At 43.9% G+C, this 21,687-nt stretch overlaps 1 protein-coding gene across 12 annotated transcripts in view; it reads right to left on the bottom strand.

The window, feature by feature from the left end:
• cacna1g (calcium channel, voltage-dependent, T type, alpha 1G subunit) overlaps positions 1-16,070 on the bottom strand; it is a 351,444-nt gene extending 335,374 nt beyond the window's left edge. For 9 of the 12 annotated variants that reach the window (XM_029764695.1, XM_029764692.1, XM_029764700.1 and 6 more), the window contains exons 1-2: positions 15,242-16,065; positions 14,012-14,323 (exon numbers count right to left, since the gene is read on the bottom strand). In XM_029764695.1, the coding sequence (XP_029620555.1) occupies positions 14,012-14,316 (305 nt within the window). In that variant the 5' untranslated portion in view covers positions 14,317-14,323; positions 15,242-16,065. Of the gene's footprint in view, positions 1-14,011; positions 14,324-15,241 lie in introns of all 12 variants that reach the window. The other 3 variants (XM_029764702.1, XM_029764694.1, XM_029764701.1) reach the window with 3 other exon arrangements.
• Positions 16,071-21,687: the final 5,617 nt, after the last annotated feature.

Raw genomic sequence — 21,687 nt, 5'->3', positions numbered from 1 at the left:
ACAGTTCTAAAAGAGAGTGAACCAGGGTTATGTCTCTGGATGAATTCAGCCAGGAGGACTGTACTGCTCAGGGGTGGCAACCCAGCCCATCTGGGTCTCTGTCTGGGACCTCCACACCTGTGCCTGGCTGGGCCTCTGTTCATCCTCCACATACAGGACATCTATGCCCGGCTATTCCTCAGTCAGCCCCTGTCCTCTGCTCCTCCTCATTCTGATGAAGCCAGCAATCAGTCTCTCTCCTTTTTCAGTTCATTATATAGAATTGTAATGATTTGTGTTCATTTGTTTGTCCCTCTGTGGTGTTTATTTAACTGTATTACTATTTTTCAAGCTATACAGCATCATTTTTATTGATGTATTAGTCAACAGTATTCTTCCCTTCCTCGATTCACTCCAGGCACAAAAGCCCTTTGCTGAATACTTTCATTACATTGAGATCAATTCATGTCAGTCTTTGAATGCTCCACTGTATAAACACGTGTGCGACTGTATGTGCACTGATTTCAAACAATTAGAGTATATTTGTCATTCTCACGTCTTCCAACAATTCTGTCTTCAATTAAATTAAATGTATAAATGAAGGCCTTTCTCTTAATTGGGAATAACCAAATTTTACTCCTTTGGTGTTTAGGCTTAACACATTCAAGTCTGAATCCTGATGAGGGTGAGCGGTTTGACAAAAAGAGACTCGTTTTCATATTAAAAAGTTATGGATGATGATGACAGATTTATGGGGGAGAGGAGCAACGATTGTCGGAAGAAACCTACAGGAGGGGAGCTCTCCAGGAACAGGGTTGGAGAGCCCTGTCCTGTAGCCTAAATTAGGCCAACAAGTTAATTGCATTTATGTAAATGTTTTCAAGAAGTAAAACGAACAGTCTGATAATTTACACATCAAAGAAAAGTGTCCCAGCTCAACTCATCTTTGGATAGGCTTAAATGCATAAACATTTTGACAGCTTTTATGAAATGAAATATTAAAGCCACAGAATACAGGCTTTCAATCCACACCAAAGACCAGAACTGAAGTGACAAATTATACATAGCCTAACTATAAAACGTGGTGGAGCAACCACACTGAAGGAGAGTTTATCAGTCTACAGTAGGCTTACATCTGTCAATCAACTGAGCTCATCAACTCAGCCAGGGAAACAGTAGCCTATTATCAGTTTTCACTCCTTTCATTATGTGACAATGGATAGGCTAATGGGTAGTCAGAATGTAGCCTGTTGGAATATAATGTAATATGGGGCCTATTGCAACCATTGATGGCACTACATTATCACCAGCTGAGGGCCTCGATTCAATCAGATCAAGTGTTTAGCGTTAACCGGCGATAGCCGACAGCTGCATATCAGATTTTTTTTTGGGGGGGGGGGGTGTTTTGGCGGGGTAACTGCGTTGGAGCTGTCAAATCGGTGAGCAGCTACTCGTAGTCATTGTCACGAAGCCACACCCGTCTCACTCACGTTAGACGTTCAGAACGAGAAAGTGAAGACTGTACATAAGTAATGAAGCTCAAACTGAAAATCATTCAATGAAATAATGAGAATTTCTATGAGCTTATTAATCAATGTGTAGATTACATCACACATTCCAGTGTTCCAACTTGTAAACAAGGCCGCAATGCGACTTCTCTTAATGCGACTCTGTGCAGCCAATGGGAATGTCCGGTTTAGGCATAACGCCAGGAGAAGATTGTGGATTTGACAGTTCTAACGCCGTTCCACCTCCAACACTGCCAAAACAATCGCTATGCAGATGTCGGCTAAAGCGGATCTGATCGAATATAAAAGATGATGTCGGTGTTGCCTCAGTCCTGCTTCCAACCAAAGTCTTTCAAGATATCAAAGGTACAGTTTGTTCGCCGTCTGGTTGGTACTGTCATCGGTACAACCTTTTTTAACAGACTAATGGCAATTTATCTATTTGACAAACCTTCCGTAAAATATAAATCGTTTACCACGGCAAATCTACTGTGGCATTTTACCCCACACTTTGTATGAACGGAAACGAATGTTGGTGTAGCCTACTGTTATTATTTCATTTGTTTCCTATTTATGTTATCCAAAAGTGTCTGGTATGGTCATTTCGGGGATAAAATATCCCTGGACTGTCCATATTTGAAATGTGTACCTAAATCACCTCAATCAGGAAGGAGATATGCTCCGACAAAGAGTGAGGGAGGACAGAAGAGAGGAAGAATAAAATACACCTGAGAAAAAAAACAGGGAGCAGAAAGGAAGTATAAAACAGCTACCAGTCTGCCTGTTAGCTTGTTGTGAAATGGGTTAATATGACTAGAGAGAGAAGGAGAAAGGGAGAACAAAACAAGAGGGGCCCCTATTTAAAAGGAAATCAAAGAACAAATAGGTCTGACTAAAATAAAGTAGGAGGGAAAGTATGGCTAAAGAGGGAAAGGAGAAGGGGGAGGAGTAAGAGAGAGCGAATGAAGGGGGAGCGAGAGAAATAAAGGAGAGAGGGGGGTTTAGGTATTAGGTAAGTCTGGGCACCCAGACAGAACTAAGCAAAGGAAGGTAACCAGATTCAGATGCCCAATACAAGTATAGCACATTAAACCATACATACTGTACATCCTCCCACTCCCTCTCCTCCCCCCTCACCCCCTATCTCTCCCTCTCCTCCTCCCTTTCCCCCCGTCTCTTCATCGCCTCTCTTCTCCTTCCTCTCCTTCTCCTCTCCTCCTTCTCGCTCTCTCCCCCCCATCTTGCCCCCTCTCCTTCTCCTCCCTCTCCTCATACCCCTCTCATGCCATTCTGTGCATCCAAGCCCCCTCTTCTCTCCTACAATGGTTTAATGAGAAAAAGCTGGTAGGAAAATCCTGGCTAGAAGCCTACATAAACTAACAGCCATCTCACGACACAGGCAGCCCACAGAGAGAGAGAGGGAGGGAGGGAGGGAGGGAGGGAGGGAGGGAGGGAGGGAGGGAGGGAGGGGAATAAGGGAAAGATGGAGAAAGAGAGAGGTTAGGAGGGAGAATAGGGGAGAAAGGAAAAGACAGCAGGGGTAGGAGAGGCAGTCGTGGGGGAGAGAGGGAAAGAGTAAGGGGTAAAAGGGAGAAAGGGAGAAAGAAAGAGCGAAGGGAGGGTTTGAAATCGAGGAATGAGGAATGCCCTCAGAGGGACACACACAGAGAGGGTCAGACACACACAAGCACTGAGTGAGGGACAGACACACACGCGTACGGGGAGCGGGACAGACACACAGACATACTCGGGAAGGGACTGATGCAAACACATCAGTAAAGGTATCTCTCTTTTTTCTCTCTTTCTCCCTCTCTGTCCGTCTCCATTTCTCTCTCTTTAACATTCTTTTACTTGCTACTTCTCCGCTCTTCCTCTCTTGACATCCCCTCCGTCTCTCCCTTCCCTGGCTTTCTCATTTTATCCCTTTATCCTCCCTCTCCCTCCTCCCACTCTCCTTCTCCCTCCCTGGCACCCTCACTCCCTCCCTCCCTCCCTCTCCTCCCTCACTCCCTCCCATAATAGGGAGTCAGTCTGTGGTTTTAACTGGCTTCATGTTCATTTGTTAACTAGGCCACTAGAGTCATGGGGGAAGAGCACTACACATGTCTGACAAGACAAATAAAGAAATACAACAACAAATACCAGCACACGCACATTCCCATACCCACCCGGAAGAACACACACACATCCATACACAGACACACACACACACAGACACACACGCATTCACATATTAGACACACATAGCCAAATAGTCACACCGTGTGCCTGACTTAAGTCAAAATGCAAAGAGACACATTTCTCATACACTGACAACACAAGGGCACAAACACACACACAACACACACAAACACACACACAAGACACACACAAATGCTGACAGGTCAGAGAAACTCTGTTATACAGTGACTCATACACTGCAGGATCCCCTGCCTGCTATAGAGAGTATTAGAGCTGGTACTGATGGAAGTATTACATAGTGAACATGGTGTCATGAATATTGTCACAGCATGGGGGAGATATATAGGCTCATCACACACACACACACACACACACACACACACACACACACACACACACACACACACACACACACAGACAGACAGACGGACAGACGGACAGACGGACAGACGGACAGACGGACAGACGGACAGACACATACACCTGCATACATAAAGGCATGTACACACACATGAACAAACACTTTTGTAGATTGACCAACTGTGCTGGACCTGAAGCCCAAAATGAATAATGATTAATTGACTGCAGAGAGACAGGATTACCTGCCATGACAACCACCTGACACAGTATATCAGTGTGTGTGTGTGTGTGTGTGTGTGTGTGTGTGTGTGTGTGTGTGTGTGTGTGTGTGTGTGTGTGTGTGTGTGTGTGTGTGTGTGTGTGTGTGTGTGTGTGTGTGTGTAAATCAGTGGCGGTGGCACTGGCTATGAATGTGCCAATTAATGTGTGAATAACAACTCCTGTGATCTGAACATTGAGGGAGAGAGGGAGGGAGAGAGGGAGAGAGCGATAGAGACAGAGGTAGACAGAGAGAGCGAGAAAGAGAGAGGGAATGAGGGCGAGCGAAGGAGAGAGAGAGAGAGAGAGAGAGAGAGAGAGGTGTCAGTAACACAGTAGCACAGACACATCTATCCGGTGAATAAAGAACTCCGTAAGGGGCCTGTTCTTAATTAATAGCCCTCTTTTACCTGCGATAGAACACACACACACACACACACACACACACACACACTGACTGATGAACAGGAAAATGTGTCTGTGTTGAATCAGTCCTTGAAATGAGTCTTGAAGTCTTTGTTGGTTGTATAACATTGTTCAAAGTGTTGAGTGTTGTGGCCAATACATCCAAGGCAATCGCTGTGCTAGCATCTCCACGCACACACACACACACACGCACACAAACCCACACCGCTGCTGACAACAGTAGGGTTCTAATATCCTTTGAAGTAGGATGTGTATCAGATTCCCCCTTACTCCCCTCGTTTTCCCCAAACAAACACACACTCAAACACATATTTTTGAAAACAAACACATCCAAAATACATAGCAGGGAGATCTACAGTCTGCACGCCATGTGAATCACACACATACATCACACACCCCCTACAGGGAATCGTTGCGTGCGTAACAACATATAAATAGTTAATCAAACGTAATGGGAATGCTGTACTTCATGTGACTGACATGTCATGTAGCAACCCTCCGGAGGGATGGAGAGAGAGAACGTTTGTTATTACCATGCTTACATATACATGATACATACATCCTGTACTGTAGATCTGACACTGCACACAGACACGCCCACACCTGTGATAAGCATAGCATTTCTCAGCAATGATCAGACTCAAGCATCAAGCATTCCAAGACGCATGGAATTCTCCAGAGAAACAGAGAGAGTAGGGAGAGGTGGAGGGAGAAACGGGAGAGAGGGGGAAGACTGGAATTTCGAGAGAGAAAAGAGAGAGAAAAGGAAAAGGAGGGAGAAAATATGAAAATAAAGTAGCTGAGTACAGGTCAGTGGAGGCTGGTGGGAGGAGCTATAGGAAGACGGGCTCATTGTAATGGCTGGAATAGAATAAATGGAGCGCTATCGAACATGTCAAACATATGGAAAGCACATGTTTGACTCCATTCCTTTTATTCCATTTCAGCCATTACAATGAACCGTCCTCCTATAGCTCCTCCTACCAGCCTCCACTGGTACAGACCTACTTTTTTAACCTCTTAAAAAGGCTCTCTGAAACCCCACTCTACTCTCCAACTGGGGGCCTTTCTTTCCTCTTTCCTCTCTCTCGAGCCAACACGAGGCGTTTAACTCGAGGGGAAGAGGAAGAGAGGAAGAAGAGCACAAGACATGTTCTGCTGATTAGCTAAGTGTTCCCTTCACCTTTCATTGTTTTATAGACTTATCAGATACATACACACTAGCTCTATCTGTTCCTCTTACCGCTCCATCCCCAACACGTATCTGTCCCTTGGAATAGTTTCATGCTCATCTATCTATCCTGTATTTCATTTCCCCAACAAGTTATGAATTTACCAATGCGGTTTTTCCAAAGCCCAGATGTTCATTTACAGCTCCGTTTCATGTTAATTTAGGCTACATGGTTTCAGTTTGCTAATATTGCCCGTTTATTTTGTCAGGCAAACATTTGTTTCTTTCATGTCATTTATCTGCTGTCTGATCCTCTGAGTGGATGCGGTGTTTAGGAACTCATAAACATTCTCAGACACTTACGTGGTAGATGTTTTCTTTAATTTAATCTAATTTCATGTTCATATCGTTGATTGTTTTGTTTGTGTTCCCGCTCCTCACCGCACCGGCTTGTCATGTGCTCCACTGTGCGTCCTAGAGCTTGCGCGAATGCGTGCACAGGTGGGAATAGGCCCATACATGTATATAAGTCTGCCTTAAAATGATGTTCATCATAGTTAATGTCTGATAAGTGATAATGAGAACATTGTATTGAGGTTTTGTGCCTGTTTATGTATTTTTGCTGAGGGTTATTAGACTTTCTTCCCATAGATTGTTGACCCAAGGTTTGTCCAGGTTCTGGTCATGTTTCTCTGCCCAGGTGTTGCTGATGCCTGCCAGATCTTACAACGCCTGGATAGGTATTTTACATATCCGTTAACCACATCATATGGTATAGCAATCCGACTTGCACAGTCTGATAAGAGGATGGGGAGGCTGGTCAGAGCCTAGTACAACCTGCCTATGCCAAGTAAGTTATTTTGGGCAGGACTTTCTGTTTAACTCTTTCAGAGTTTTTTGTTTGTTTTGTCAGTCTTTTTCAACATTTTCCTATTTTTTATTTTACTTCTGCCAATTTTAATTTTGTATCACGTATTATTTAATAAACCTACATCTAATTTTGTATCTTTAACTTTCCCTCCTAGAGTCAATGTCCGCGCCTCTGCATAAATCTAATTAGCATACTAAAAAAAATCCCCATCAAAATCCGTCTGTTTAAGCTAGAGACATCTGTTTTTTTTGCATTGGCCTTCCACATTTGTGATGGATGGTGGCCGACGAGCTATAGCGGTGTTTGTCAGACCATGAAACATACCGAAAATCAGTCTTCTCATAAAAACGTCTGTCATATGTGAACTAATATGACCACTCTATGGAAAGATGAGACTTACGAGCACGATGGTGTTCTCCGTGTTGCTCTACGACCCCTACAAGCATCAAAGGACTCGTCTGAAGCCAGTACCGCCGATCTGCCAACTTCTTTCTGTAGTGTCCGAACAGTTTGGGCTACACACTAATATTTATGTTTTATTATTTATTAGGATCCCCAAATAGCTGCTGCCAAGGCAGTGGCTACTCTTCCTGGGGTCCAAACAGGAAACAACACAACAAATAAAATACATAAATATACATAGCACTACATTTACATTACAATTGAGTCATTCAGCAGACGCTCCCATCCAGAGTGACCCACAGCTAGTGCATTCATCTTAAGATACCCAGGCAAGACAAACACATATCACAGTCGTATCCCAACCACGTATCACATACATAATACAATGCAAAATACAATACAATATGACCCCTCTATGGAAAGCTAAGACACAAACACGTACATGGTGGTTGTTTTGCTCTAGGACACTCACCAGCCTCACAAGACTCGTCTGAAGGTAGACTGGTATCAGTTTTAAAAAATGAATGGAAGTACATATGGAAGTAGTTTAGTGCCCAAATGTTTTTGTCAAATACGGGTATATATAAATAATGTTCTAATCTTTCTCATATCTCTCAGATACAGGAAAAACACTTTAAAACAAACGTATTTATTTTTTGACCTTCTGTTTTTCCATGTATGAATCTGTTCAATGTGTTATTATATGCGCTAACTGCATTACAACCAAATGCAATGTTTCAACAAATAATTGTATAGCTAAAAGGCTCCTAAAATGTCAAATCAAAAAGCTAAATGATCCTTGATATGACCATCTTAAAACAATTCCACATGCTAACTTAGTTGGACCCCCCCCCCCCATTTTGATGTCTCTGCGCGCTAACTGACTATCATTGTGCTAACGCTAGTTAGCATTGACTCACAAAACTACCTCTAACTTCCTTCAGACTGGACACAGAGACATAAAAATAGTGTCCATGAGTTCATCTGACTCTGGGGAAGTAGATAACGGGCTTCACTGCCAAAATCCCGAAGTATCCCTTTAAGGCTGTGAGACACCTTTCTTTAGTTTTTTTCCCCTTTTGTGCATATTCATATAACATACTTTACTGTCAATGGATAATATATGTACCAGTATATAAAGAAATGATGTTGTCACTACTAACATATATAAGCACTCAGGTGTCATTGACATTGAGATACCGAGTCACACCTGCCTCTGTGAGCCAATGTCGCCGCATCTCAATAATAATACATTCATTATGAACGCTACGAACATATATGAGTTACAATGTCTATTCGCTGTGCATATACCTGTTAAGCAACAACTGTCAACAATAACAAATGTATCACAAAAAAAGACACATTATCCCTTTCTCTCTCTCTCTCTCTCCCTCTCTCTCTCTCTCAGAGCCAGGCTCTTAACAGCAGAGGAGAGTAAAACAGGAGGACAACGTGGAGCAGAACATATTTTCTCCAGATTCAGTAAGTGTTCATTTCACCTTTTATTATCTTATAAAGGAAATAGATACAGTGCATTCGGAAAGTATTCAGACCCCTTGACTTTTTCCACATTTTGTTACGTTACAGCCTTATTCTAAAATGGATTAAATAATACATTTTCTTCATCATTCTACACACAATACACCATAATGACTAAGTAAAAAACAGGAATATTTTTTGGGGGCAAATTTATTACAAATAAAGAACAGAAATACCTTATTTACATAAGTATTCAGACCGTTTGCTATGAGACTCGAAATTGAGCTCAGGTGCATCCTGTTTCCATTGATCATCCTTGAGATGTTTCTACAACTTGATTGGAGTCAACCTGTAGTAAATTCAATTGATTGGATATGATTTGGAAAGGCACACACCTGTCTGTATAAGGTCCCAAAGTTGACAGTGCATGTCAGAGAAAAAAACCAAGCCATGAGGTCGAAGGAATTGTCCGTAGAGCTCAGAGAAAGAATTGTATTGAGGCACAGATCTGGGGAAGAGTACCAAAAAATGTCTGCAGCATTGAACGTCCCCAAGAACACAAAGGCCTCCATCATTCTTACATCGAAGAAGTTTGGAACCACAAAGACTCTTCCTAGAGCTGGCCGCCCGGCCAAACTGAGCAATCAGGGGAGAAGAGCCTTGTTCAGGGAGGTGACTAAGAACCCGATGGTCACTCTGAAAGAGCTCCAGAGTTCCTGTGTGGAGATGGGAGAACCTTCCAGAAGGACATCAATCTCTGCAGCATTCCACCAATCAGCCCTTTATGCCAGTGGCCAGATGGAAGCGACTCCTCAGTAAAAGGCACATGACAGCCCACTTGGAGTTTGCCAAAAGGCACCTAAAGGACTCTCAGACCACGACAAACAAGATTCTCTGGTCTGATGAAACCAAAATGGAACTCTTTGGACTGAATGCCAAGCGTCACGTCTGGAGGAAACCAGGCACCATCCCTATGGTGAAGCATGGTGGTGGCAGCATCATGCTGTAAGGATGTATTTCAGCGGCAGGGAGACTAGTCAGGATGAACGGAGCAAAGGACAGAGAGATCCTTGATGAAAACGTGCTCCAGAGTGCTCAGGACCTCAGACTGGAGCGAAGGTTCACCTTCCAACAGAACAACGACCCTAAGCATACAGCCAAGACAACACATGAGTGGCTTCAGGACAAGTCTCTGAATGTCCTTGAGTGGCCCAGCCAGAGCCTGGACTTGAACCCGATCGAACAGCTCTGGAGAGACCTGAAAATAGCTGTGCAGCGATGCTCCCCATCCAACCTGACAGAGCTTGAGACGATCTGCAGAGAAGAATGGGACATACTCCCCAAATAAAGGTGTGCCAAGCTGGTAGCGTCATACCCAAGAAGACTTGAGGCTGTAATCGCTGCCAAAGGTGCTTCAACAAAGTACTGAGTAAAGGGTCTGAATACTTATGTAAATGTAATATTTAAGTTTATTATTTTTAATACATTTGCAAAAAAATCTGTATTTGCTTTGTCATTATGGGGTATTGCGTGTAGATTGATGAGTCAAATTTTTTTTAAATCAATTTTAGAATAAGACTAATGTAATAAAATGTGGAAAAAGTCAAGGGGTCTGAATACTTTCCCAATGCACTGTAATACACACAACTGTTGTTTGTTCCTCTTACGGTGGTGAAGGAGATATGGACGGAGCAAGAGATTCAAAGGGAAAGAAAAGAATCAAAGGGAGACGTAAAAACAAAGCATATCGACATCAATAATTGATTAAGACATAACGTCCAAAGTGTTGTGACTCTAAAACGAATCAATTATTGTGTGTCCTTCAATATTGGCCCATATCAGTGTTCCAGTGCAATAACAGAGTAACCCTGATGAAGGCAGCAAGCTTGCTGAAACGTCATTGACTGGCAATAAATCATTAGCATGGGAGCTAGCGTGAGGCGCTAAGTTCTCACCGCAGCCAAAACAATGATAGAGTGCTAGTGAGAGGAGAGCCATCGGTCAGCTCACTCGCTCTCTCTCTCTGCAGACTGGACTACACAACCCTCTGGTACTAAATCAGTAGGGGACACGGAGGGAGAGAGATGGGGGAGGAAGAGAAAGAGGAGGGAGGATGAAGGATGGAGAGAGATTGTGTGTGAAGGAGCGAGGGAGGGAGTGTTTGTTAGAGCAAGTGAGCGAGAGAAGAAAGGACAGAGAGGAAGGATGTGCTCACACTCTCCTCTCCTCCATGTTTAGAAGACGGCCTTGGCACCACCCTGCTGTCCGACAGAGAGGAGACACCTACGGGAGTCCTATGTGTGTGTGTGTGTGTGTGTGTGTGTGTGTGTGTGTGTGTGTGTGTGTGTGTGTGTGTGTGTGTGTCCGTGCGTGCATGTCAGAGACCTCTCTCCCCACTCTCCCCAACACATGCGGTCATCATTAGCTGAACCAGGAGGGGGAATTTCACGCAGGCAACGCGCCGGGCCCCACATCACTCAATGTAGACACCCTGGGGGTCCTTCATTTGGGCCTAAATGTCAGTGTGAGTGTCCAGGGGTCCTAATTACCTCAGACAAGCCCTGGATACAATAGCCAGGGGCCGTCAGGGGACACCAGGGGCTGCCTGTAGAACCTGCCCGTAGACAATGATCTAGGATCAGCTCACTCTTGAGTCCTAACCCTGTTTGGGAGAGCTTTGGCTCTAGTGTGCCCCGGTGTGGTGGTATGTACACTATGTGAGTTTTCTCTCATAATCCTGAACAGAGATGAGACTTCAGTAGCACACACACAAGCTCTGTGGGGGGTACAGAGAGAGATCGATCTCAGTTAGATTATAAAGTATTACAGAACCGCTGACCTTTTCCTAAATTGCTACAGAAACACAGCAAGGGCAAAACATGGAGCAGATACGTCAAAATAACAGCCACCCAGCCCTGGACACACACACACACACACACACACACACACAGACACACACACACACACACACACACACACACTTACGTCTCGGCTACACTGCGACCATGTTAAACATCGCCATCATATAGCAGCACAGCGGGTCAGATAATTGTAGTGACATCCCTCTCTCTTTCTCTCTCTTTCTCTCTTCCGCTCTCCCCCCGCCCCTCTATCGCTCTCCTTCTCTCCCCCCTCCATCTCTCTCTTTACCGCTCTCTATCTCTCTTTTCCTCCCTCCCTCCCCCTCTGTTTCTCTAAGCAGGGATTTAGCAGGCAGCCAGTTCCCGCTCTAGACGCTCGGTCTGTATATTCTCACATTGTTTGGCCTCTCCGACTTCTCCAAAGGCCAACTTAGCATCCCTTCAATTACCTACCGCCACATCACAACCACTTGTCCCTCTGTTTGGTACGGCACAGGTTCCTCCTAATGTCAATGTCACTGCGGTTAACAGGGGTCCTGGTGAACAAAGCATGTGTCGTGGCTCATAGAGCACAAGCACAACATCAAAGCATTAGAGGTCAGAACTGATTGGCCAGTCAATGTCTCCCTACAGATTGTTTCCTTTTTCTTGGCTCGGTGCTGGGCCTGTAGCCCTCAGCAGCCAGCCTGTCTCTCTACGGAGCGCTGTGTGTCAAAGGAGTTCCCAGCGATGGAGGGTCTCACTCCTCAAATTGGGGCCCTGGTAATGAGCTCCCTCTGGGGGCCTTGTTCCTCCCTGTGGCTCCTAAAGCCCCTGGAGGCCCCTGGTCCTCTGATACAGAGTAGAAAGGGAACCAAGGAGAAGCTCTGCTGGCATTTACAGATATGGACATGAGAGAGCAATGGCTATGACCTCTAGCAGAGAAATACCCCACTGACGACGCATACCGCTGATAACTGAGGGAGACTGAGGGAGACGGACGGCAGAGAGGAGGGGTTCTGTGATAGTGCAGGGGGGTTGGGGGGGGGGGGTGTGGGAGTATACTGTCTGCATATACGAACCACAGTGGAGAAACAGAGACAGACTCAGACAGACAGAAAGAGGACGTGAGAGACGAGCATCTCATTGAGAGTTTTGATGGGAGGGAGACACACTAACACTGGAGGTGAGGAGATAAAGGTCGGCGAGAGGATAATCAGGTGAAAGAAGCCAATTCTATTGGGTTGTGTTACAACACACACACACACACACTCACACACACACACACACTGGTCCACAGCAGACATCACAGTGTGTGTAAGCCAGCACATACACATGCCAAACCAGCATTCTTTCCCCTTCAGAGGGCTGCTGCTCCAAGAGCATCTACCTAAACACTGCAGCCTCGCAACACACACACACACCGCCACTGTAACACAAAAAACCCACGGAAGACGAGGTATGCTCCACATATCTGCCATAATACACACACACACCAAGCTAGTTATATCTCTTCTCCCCTCTCTGGGGTGAACTAAATCAATGTGGGTCTGTGCTCTTATGAATCGATAACCGGTTTCTCTCTCAAGTATGATTTAATAAAGGACTAGACTCCACTACTGTAACATTCCCAGACACAGAGACACAACACAGAGCTAGCAGTCAATAAACAACAACACAGGTATGTATCAAGAAATGAGTTAGAACATAGCCTCTTTCAGCCCTACAAGAACTGACTTCTGATGAAACCGTGTGTGTGTGTGTGTGTGTGTGTGTGTGTGTGTGTGTGTGTGTGTGTGTGTGTGTGTGTGTGTGTGTGTGTGTGGAGGGCCATCAATTTTCACTGTCTACTGTAATTATGATTAATCAATCAATTCTAATCAGGAAAAATGCTAAATTATAAAATAAATCAGGTGCAAATCATTTGAAATGTGAAATGAACAAGTATAGGCCTGCAACCCCTCGAGACACAGCAATCAATATATGGCCTCTGTTCTTTATAAGGCCTTGCAGCCAATGCTATATTGTCCATATTGCAGAGCAATATTCATACTCAGTCATATTTGACCTCAATTTCACGAGGTCACCAGATATCCAGCAGGACAAATCGATAGGTGCAAGCCATGGATTGACCCCTGAACTAAGACCCGATGTCCGTTGAACTCCAGGTTGAAGTTACGATTCTTGAAACTCAAAAAACGGACCTAAAACAAGCTTCTAAGGGCAAATTCATCCGACTTCTTTGCCAGCAATAACATTAACAGACAGAGAGATTATAAGAGGCATGATTTTCACATGGGTCTCCATAAAGCCTTATAGACCTACCCAGATACTCTGGATCCCAACTCAACCTCAAGACTTAAACCGAAGGCACTTACGTAGATCTGAGAGGACTGGATGAGCGCATAACCAAAAGCAGTTGCATCTTACCTTCACAGATGTGTGTGCGGGTATGGATATATAAGAGATGATCCCATGATCCGAGCAGAGCACACATGAGTGAACTGACAGCTATTATTTCTAATTAAAAGGATATGGGTTGCAGACCATCTTCAGACACCAGCTCCTCGGAGGGGTGGTTTGTTTCAGGTAGAAAAACACGACGGGAGCCAGGGTGGGGTGAGGCAGCTCATCTTCCCCGCCTGCCGAGGCCTCCTCCCCGGATGTAGAGAGTCCATCAGGTCCCGGTGATACTGGCTCCACCTCGCCGCGTTCTACGCCTCCTCCTCCGGCCCCAGACAGGTCGTTGAGCCGTATGAAAGTTCTGGGGAGAGAGGAGCGCCCCTCTGTGTCCCTGGCGCGGAGGTCACCGGGGACATTTCCCCCATCCTCATCCATCATTCACCCCCTGAGATGGAAGGGGTGGAGGAAATATAAACATATGATTTCATAAACATCACCAACATAGAAATGCTTAAACATTCAACTATAAGGCGCCGTCTAAAGACGCTCAACATAATGACTTGTATATGTCCATAATTATTTTCATATATTTGGGCAAAACATAAACATAGTTTAGGAATGACAGAAGGATTATGCACACAAAAAATCATTAAAGTGTGTGTAGGATGATTCTATTTAGGAGGACTATTGTTATTGTTGATAGATAAATTCATATTCGTTGCATAGCCTAATTGGGAAGTTTCAAATAGATTAAAGGATATTTGGGGAAAAACGAAAAACGTGTTATTAAGATTTTATACCAGGATTGTATAACATTCTTTATAAGGGTTTCTGGTCTCCAAGACATATGCTTACAATTAAATCCAAATATTGGAGCAGAATATAGTAGGGAGCAGCGGGATCCGTTATTAGATTTCACTCAAATATGCATTCACCTCCCAATGCGTTTATTCCAATAGAGAAGTCCGTTTTAAACGAAAATATGTCGTTATTTTGACACTACCGTACTATATTTGTTTTTAACAACGATCAACACTTGTTTATAATTCTATGTCACCCAAATTTCTCACAACATTTGGCAACAAATATCGGTCCAACCGAGCTGCAGTGCCTCGGAATTTTGGATAGAGGGATTCCCGTCCCCATGTATTTTCTCTCCACACTGTATCACATGCCATACTGCATCTTTAAGAAATGAACAATTATTCATATTCTTGTTTTCCAAACTTCAATCATGCGTTTTAGCAACATCAATGGATTACTAAACGAAATTCGTTTGCTTTTGGAATTGCGCAAACCAACCACATAACACAATCAATAACAAAAACAGGCGTTTTTATCGTTGTAATTGTTGATGTATTACCTGTAATAGAATCAGTAGCTGTGCCCAAAGCGCGCTCAGTCATCGCATGATGGATTCTCGTGGCAAAAGTGCAGCCCGAATCGCGCGTGCAGGGAAGAAGGGAAGAGAGAAGAGCGAGCAGGAGGGGAGGAAAAGAGTCGGTACGTGCGTGCGTCTCGCGGGCTGTATAGTTTCCAGGTGGTCGCTACAGCGGGTTTATGGGCATCATGCGCCAGGCATGGTTTTTAGTCTCGAGCTCTCTCGGAACTCCACGGACTCTTCATATAACCTTTCCCTTTGTAATATCTTGGAATTCTGTCTAAATGCTGGTCAGATTCCAGACACAAGTCCTGGTCTGGCGTTTATAGCAGAATCCCCACCGTTGGCTCTCCTATTCCTTCCCTCTCCCGTTCTTTCCCACTTCAGTCAAAACAACTCAACTCAAATCAATACCAAAAAAAAACTATCAACAAACAATTCGTTTTCTCCTCGTTTTCGTCCTCGGTTTTAGTATCCAAAGATGTTCACTCCATTCATCCAAACATGAGGTGTTTTAGCGCCTGTATGTACCCCAGCCTAAAAGTGTTTCATAATTGAAATACAGTACTTAACATTTCCGCTCTAATAACACATCCATAAGGCATCCTTTGCGTATACGCGGGGTATGGGTGCAGCGCGTGTGAAATGATGTAACAGCCTTTGATGTGTTTAAGGTTCCGTCACATTGTTACCGACATAACCACACAAAAGTATCTCCCTATATCTCTCTTTCTCCTGACTCTTTTCGTTCGGCGAGGCTGCCCACACCAAGAATCCGCTCCTCAGAACGCACGCACAGCTGGAATTGGATTCAACTTCTCCTCCCTAACCGCCAATCCACCAACCAGAAACGGACTATATCTAATTCTACTATTCTATTGGCCTAGAAATGTGTCCGTCTCCAATGTATCAGGAGGGAGGGGGAACAGCTGGAATCCGATTGTCAACTATTGGCCAATGATAAGCGAGGAAGTGTTGGTATCTAACCAAAGCTACTTGATGATTGGGCGACAGGTTTATTATGGGAAGTTTAAGAAAAAAAAAATGTTTCCATGTGACATAAACGATGCCTTCGTTTCCACCGTCACCTTCACACGTGTGATGTGTTATACAATATTTCTGCACCAATAGTCTATTTGTGGTATATGGCCAATATACCACCGCTAAGGGCTGTTCTTCTCCACGAAGCAACGGAGTGCCTGGATATAGCCCTTAGACGTGCTATATTAGCCATATACCACAAACCCCCCAGGTGCCTTATTGCTATTATAAACTGGTTATCAATGTAATTAGAGCAGTAAAAATAAATGTTTTGTCATACCCGTGGTATAAGGTATGATATACCATGGCTGTCAACCAATCAGCACTCAGGACTCGAACCAGCCAGTTTATAATAGCAAATATGACAGTTTTAAGTTATCAGCAGGAATCCTCCACATCACCAGCAGTCAACTGAGAAGCATTATGTACTAACAACATAGAGCCAGCGACATAGGATACAGCATGCTTGTGTGCACGTGTGCGCGCTTGTGTGTATGTGGTCGAGGCTGATGTCACGGCTCGATTGGTCTCGCGCTAGAAGAGCGGAGAACTGTTCTGGAATGCGGCGGATGGAAAGCGCGGCAGCCAGGCGTCCTCGTGCAAGGGGTGCGCGTGTTCAGCCGGTGAGGGTGGCAGCGAGAGGAAGATCTCTCTCTCTCTCTCTTTCTCTCTCTCTCTCTCTCTCTCTCTCTCTCTCTCTCTCTCTCTCTCTCTCTCTCTCTCTCAATTCAAAGGGCTTTATTGGCATGGGAAACACATGTTTACATAGCCAAACAAGTGAAATAGATAATAAACAAAAGTGTCACTCTCTCTCTCTCTCTCTCTCTCTCTCTCTCTCTCTCTCTCTCTCTCACTCTCTCTCTCTCTCTCTCTCTGTGGAGGACAGAGTTGGTTTAGGAAGCAACACAGCCCGAGGCGGAGAGCCAGTGTGTTTTGCTATGGGATTTAGATGTCAGTTATTTCACTGTCTGTTCAGCTGACAGAGGGAGATACCTCTGCCTCTCCTGGAATGAAAATATTTTAGTGGGGAGGTTTTCATAGTGCTGCTGCTGCACATTCAAAACATCTCAGAGTTGAACAGGTAAAACTAGGGCACTGAATGTGCATCCTCTCAGATTATAATGTTCATCTCACAAGTGATTTCTTTCCTGGCTGGTATACCATAACTATTGAAAGGCAGTCATGTAGAGCCAGTTTGTCCCTACCACACTGCCATCTATGGTGAGACATGAAGTAGTTAGAGTACAGTTAAAGCCACACTCTAGATCTGTTTTTAAGATCAATGTTAGCCACATGACTTGATTTGCAACAAGACACACACACACACACACACACACACACAACGAGAGAGAATCACACCTCTTTTATTTCCTCCCTATCTTACCACCCTGCCCTGCGTAACACTTTATTTTCATTATTGTATAAAATGATTGATCCAAGAGTAGGTGAGAAATCAATATCTACAACCCATTTCCATTCCATCCTATCCTTCCTAGCTGTTAGTTATCCAATAGCGTATCCATCATTTGAGCATTATGGCTAACTTTCTCCGCTCGACTACCTCCGTGTGTGTAGTGAAAGAGGCCAGTACACAGCATGTATTTAGGTCCACCCTAAAGAAGGTAGCTGTTGTTGGTTTGAATATTGAAAATGCTACACCTTATTGACAGGCCAACTGTGACTTACTGCATCAATGCTGATGACGCACAATATCCCCACCATAGAATTAATTCTAGTGTGTTCATGGCATTCCATACACGCCTTGTCATACGTATACAGTTATTCATTGATCTTTGAATGTAATTCATGTTCTTTTCCTTGATGTTCAACGATTAATAGGAATACTCTTCTTTTGTTTCATTTCGGTTCACAAGTAATATCTGCTGGTGATGTGGGTTCTAGTATGACTAGAATAACAAGTTTACATTTGTAGGACACCTCACCAGTATGCCCCTTACACATTGTGGCGTATTTCATCACGCCGTACGTCATCTTCACCCAATCTCATTCCGCTACTGGACGGAGAGCATAGGCAAAGCATAGGCAAGACAATATGGAGGAGAGCCTAGTCTCTAGTCAGAGATCACATTTATTTAGGAAGATTGCAAAATATGACCTTTTCATTCAAGCCAGGAGAGACACATTGTTTCAAGTGATAAGAAAACATGTTTCATTTAGTTTATTTTTCCACAACTTGTTTCTTTAACTTTGTAGCAAGTCAAGCTAGCTTACAGACCAGCTAGCTAGCTACTGTAGCTAACTAAAAGGTAAGCTAGGTTGAAGATACTGTAGCTAGCTAAAAGGTAGGCTAGGCTAGCGACCTCTACTTAATAATTATCATCAAAAACAAACGGCATTACCATCACAAGAAACTAAAACGGGAGGCAACAGTCCTACATTTAGCTTATCAGCCAATGTGTATTATTTAACTTTACTATTATAATAGTACTCCCTTACAGGAATGTGCCATTGTTTACAAGCTAGCTATCCCATAAAGCCATTGGCTAAAACCATAGATTTTCATCTTGATCTGTGGTTTGGTTTGGTAACTTCCTGTTCTGTTGACAGATTCTGGCTGCACTCATGATGACGCAAAGTTCGTAAAAATTCTAAGTATGCTGCATCCATTTCGCAACTGAGCCTTCAACCGCAAGGGGGCTCTGCGATACCAGTCCGTTGTGGACGGTCCCCACTGAAATGAATGACATCTGGCACAGTGCAACGGACTGCTCAGATACAAGGTGAATGAGGCTATAGATCTTTACATTCTATATATTCCATCTTATTGTCTGACACCTTCTCCTCTATAGTCAAAACTCTGTCTTTCATTCTCTGCATGGGTCTCTGGTCACTCAGTGTCTTCTCTTACCTAAGGTGGGCTGAGGTGTAAATAATGGGTGGCCACAGGAATTGAACCCACGACCTTGGCAGTGCAAGTGCCCTGCTCTACAAAGCAAGCCATTCAGGACCACATGCATGTATGTGTGTGTGTGTGTGTGTGTGTGTGTGTACATCCAAATGTGTTTCAAAATCAAATCAAATGTTACTTACAGTGAAATGCTTTACGTGTGTGTGTGTGGTGTGTGTTAATGACCCGTTGGTACCCCTCCCCAGGCTGTGTGACTGAACTTTATCCTACAGAGGTAATGACTCCATTGATCACTCTCCCATCACCCTCCTCCTCTCCTCAGCAGCTCTCTTCTTATGGTGTTAAATTAACCCATTACGTTAATGCTACATACTGTGTTAGCCCATTACGTTAATGCTACATACTGTGTTAGCCCATTACGTTAATGCTACATACTGTGTTAGCCCATTACGTTATTGCAAACATACTGGGTTAACCCATTACGTTAATGCTACATACTGTGTTAGCCCATTACGTTAATGCTACATACTGTGTTAGCCCATTACGTTAATGCTACATACTGTGTTAGCCCATTACGTTAATGCTACATACTGTGTTAGCCCATTACGTTATTGCAAACATACTGGGTTAACCCATTACGTTAATGCTACATACTGTGTTAGCACATTATGTTAATGCAAACATGGTGGGTTAACCCATTACGTTAATGCTACATACTGTGTTAGCACATTACGTTCATGCTACATACTGTGTTAGCCCATTACGTTAATGCTACATACTGGGTTAGCCTATTATGTTAATGCTACATACTGTGTTAGCCCATTACGTTAATGCTACATACTGTGTTAGCCTATTATGTTAATGCTACATACTGTGTTAGCCCATTACGTTAATGCTACATACTGTGTTAACTCAATATGTTAATGCTCAATACTTTGTTAGCCCATTACGTTACACTACTAGGTGCGGACAGGATGTAACAAAGATTTTACATGAACCGTAAACCATGTTTGAATGATGTGTATCCTTGCCTGAGACGACAACACATATGCTAGTACCCAGATAAAATACCTATAGGCTTGAGCTCAACGGGTCTTAGGGCACACAGACGACTTATTGCTGAATGTACACACTGATCATTACATTTGACATTACATTGCACAATCAGTTTACTGAACCGTAATGCACTTTGCGACACCCTACTGTAAGCCTACATTAGTGTGAAAACAAAGTGATTTCACCCCTGACACTGTGTTCTAATGGTGTACCCGTGAGATGGCTAGTCTGGTCTGCTCTGGACTGGGCTGGTCTGTGTACTATCTGTCTGTACGTCTGTCAATACATCAATACAAACCCTAGAGGACAGGCAGGCAGCTGGCTAACAAAAAGCCTATATCAATCTAAACACTTAACACCTTCGATGGGGCAATTACACAGTAATACAACTGGATGGTATCAAATTACATCATAATAGTGTATGATACCAACTATGACATAAAAATGTATAATGCTGTATTTAGACATTTCTATGTGACTATTGGGTAAAGAGAACTGACATATGCCCACCAGCCAGAACTCTCCGTAACCTAGGATACAGAACACCGTCTGTCTGAAACTGGAATATTTGAGTTCTGTATTATTTATACTGCGGTAATGACATGGTTCTGTAGCTCACTACTCATTCAACTCATGAGAGGTCTGGCATGGATCAGATCACTAATAGATCACCTCAGAGACAGAAGAACGCTCTTCCTCTTGTTCCTCTCCTCCTTTCTTCCTCTGTTTTCATTTTCGTTTTATTTCCCTCCCTAATTAGTACAACTTCTTCACAAACAAAAACTGATTAAAAGAAAAGTTGTTATTGAAGGGGGGAAGCAGAGGAAGAAACAGAGAAAGAGAAAAAGAAGAGAGGGACAGAGGGAGGAGGAGAAGGAAAGAGACAGAAGGGCCCCTCAGAGCTGTCTTTCTCTTCTTTCATCTTTTTCTTTGAGTCTTCTCCAGCTCTGTGATTTTTGGCTCCTGTAGAGCTCCAGGATCCTTCAATCGCCTCTGAGAGAAAGTCACCCCAGGACGAGCTGCCTTCCCTGGGATGACGGGGCGCTGTGTGGGGCCCCTGAACTGGAGCTCTAGTAGGGTGACCGAGGGAGAATCACAGCCGAGGGGAGAAGGTCTCGTGGAGCACGGCGGGAGGCAAAGGACATTTTTGATTGCTCCAGAGGAGGTGGATTTGACCAAATGTCCTAATTCTTATCCCACTTTTCAAAAACAAAAGTTACTCTGACAGACAACAACATCCAAACAGAAAAATCAACAAACACTTTGGCTCCTAACCGCTGTCCCAAAGCATGGGAACAGTGAGATCCCCTCTGTCATGAGAACAACATGGCATCTGCCTGCAAGGAAAGATAAATAACGTGCTCGACTCCAGTTAATTTAAACTTAAATCGAGTGCTGGATCCTCGAATATGATCCAAAGAACAGAAATACTCCGGTAAATTTTTATTGCTGCACGAATGGT

Source organism: Salmo trutta, chromosome 10 (genome assembly GCF_901001165.1).
Source record: "Salmo trutta chromosome 10, fSalTru1.1, whole genome shotgun sequence".
Classification (NCBI taxonomy): Eukaryota; Metazoa; Chordata; class Actinopteri; order Salmoniformes; family Salmonidae; genus Salmo; species Salmo trutta.
The sequence above is the reverse complement of the archived record's forward strand: the minus strand, read 5'-3'. Positions and strand labels throughout refer to the sequence as shown.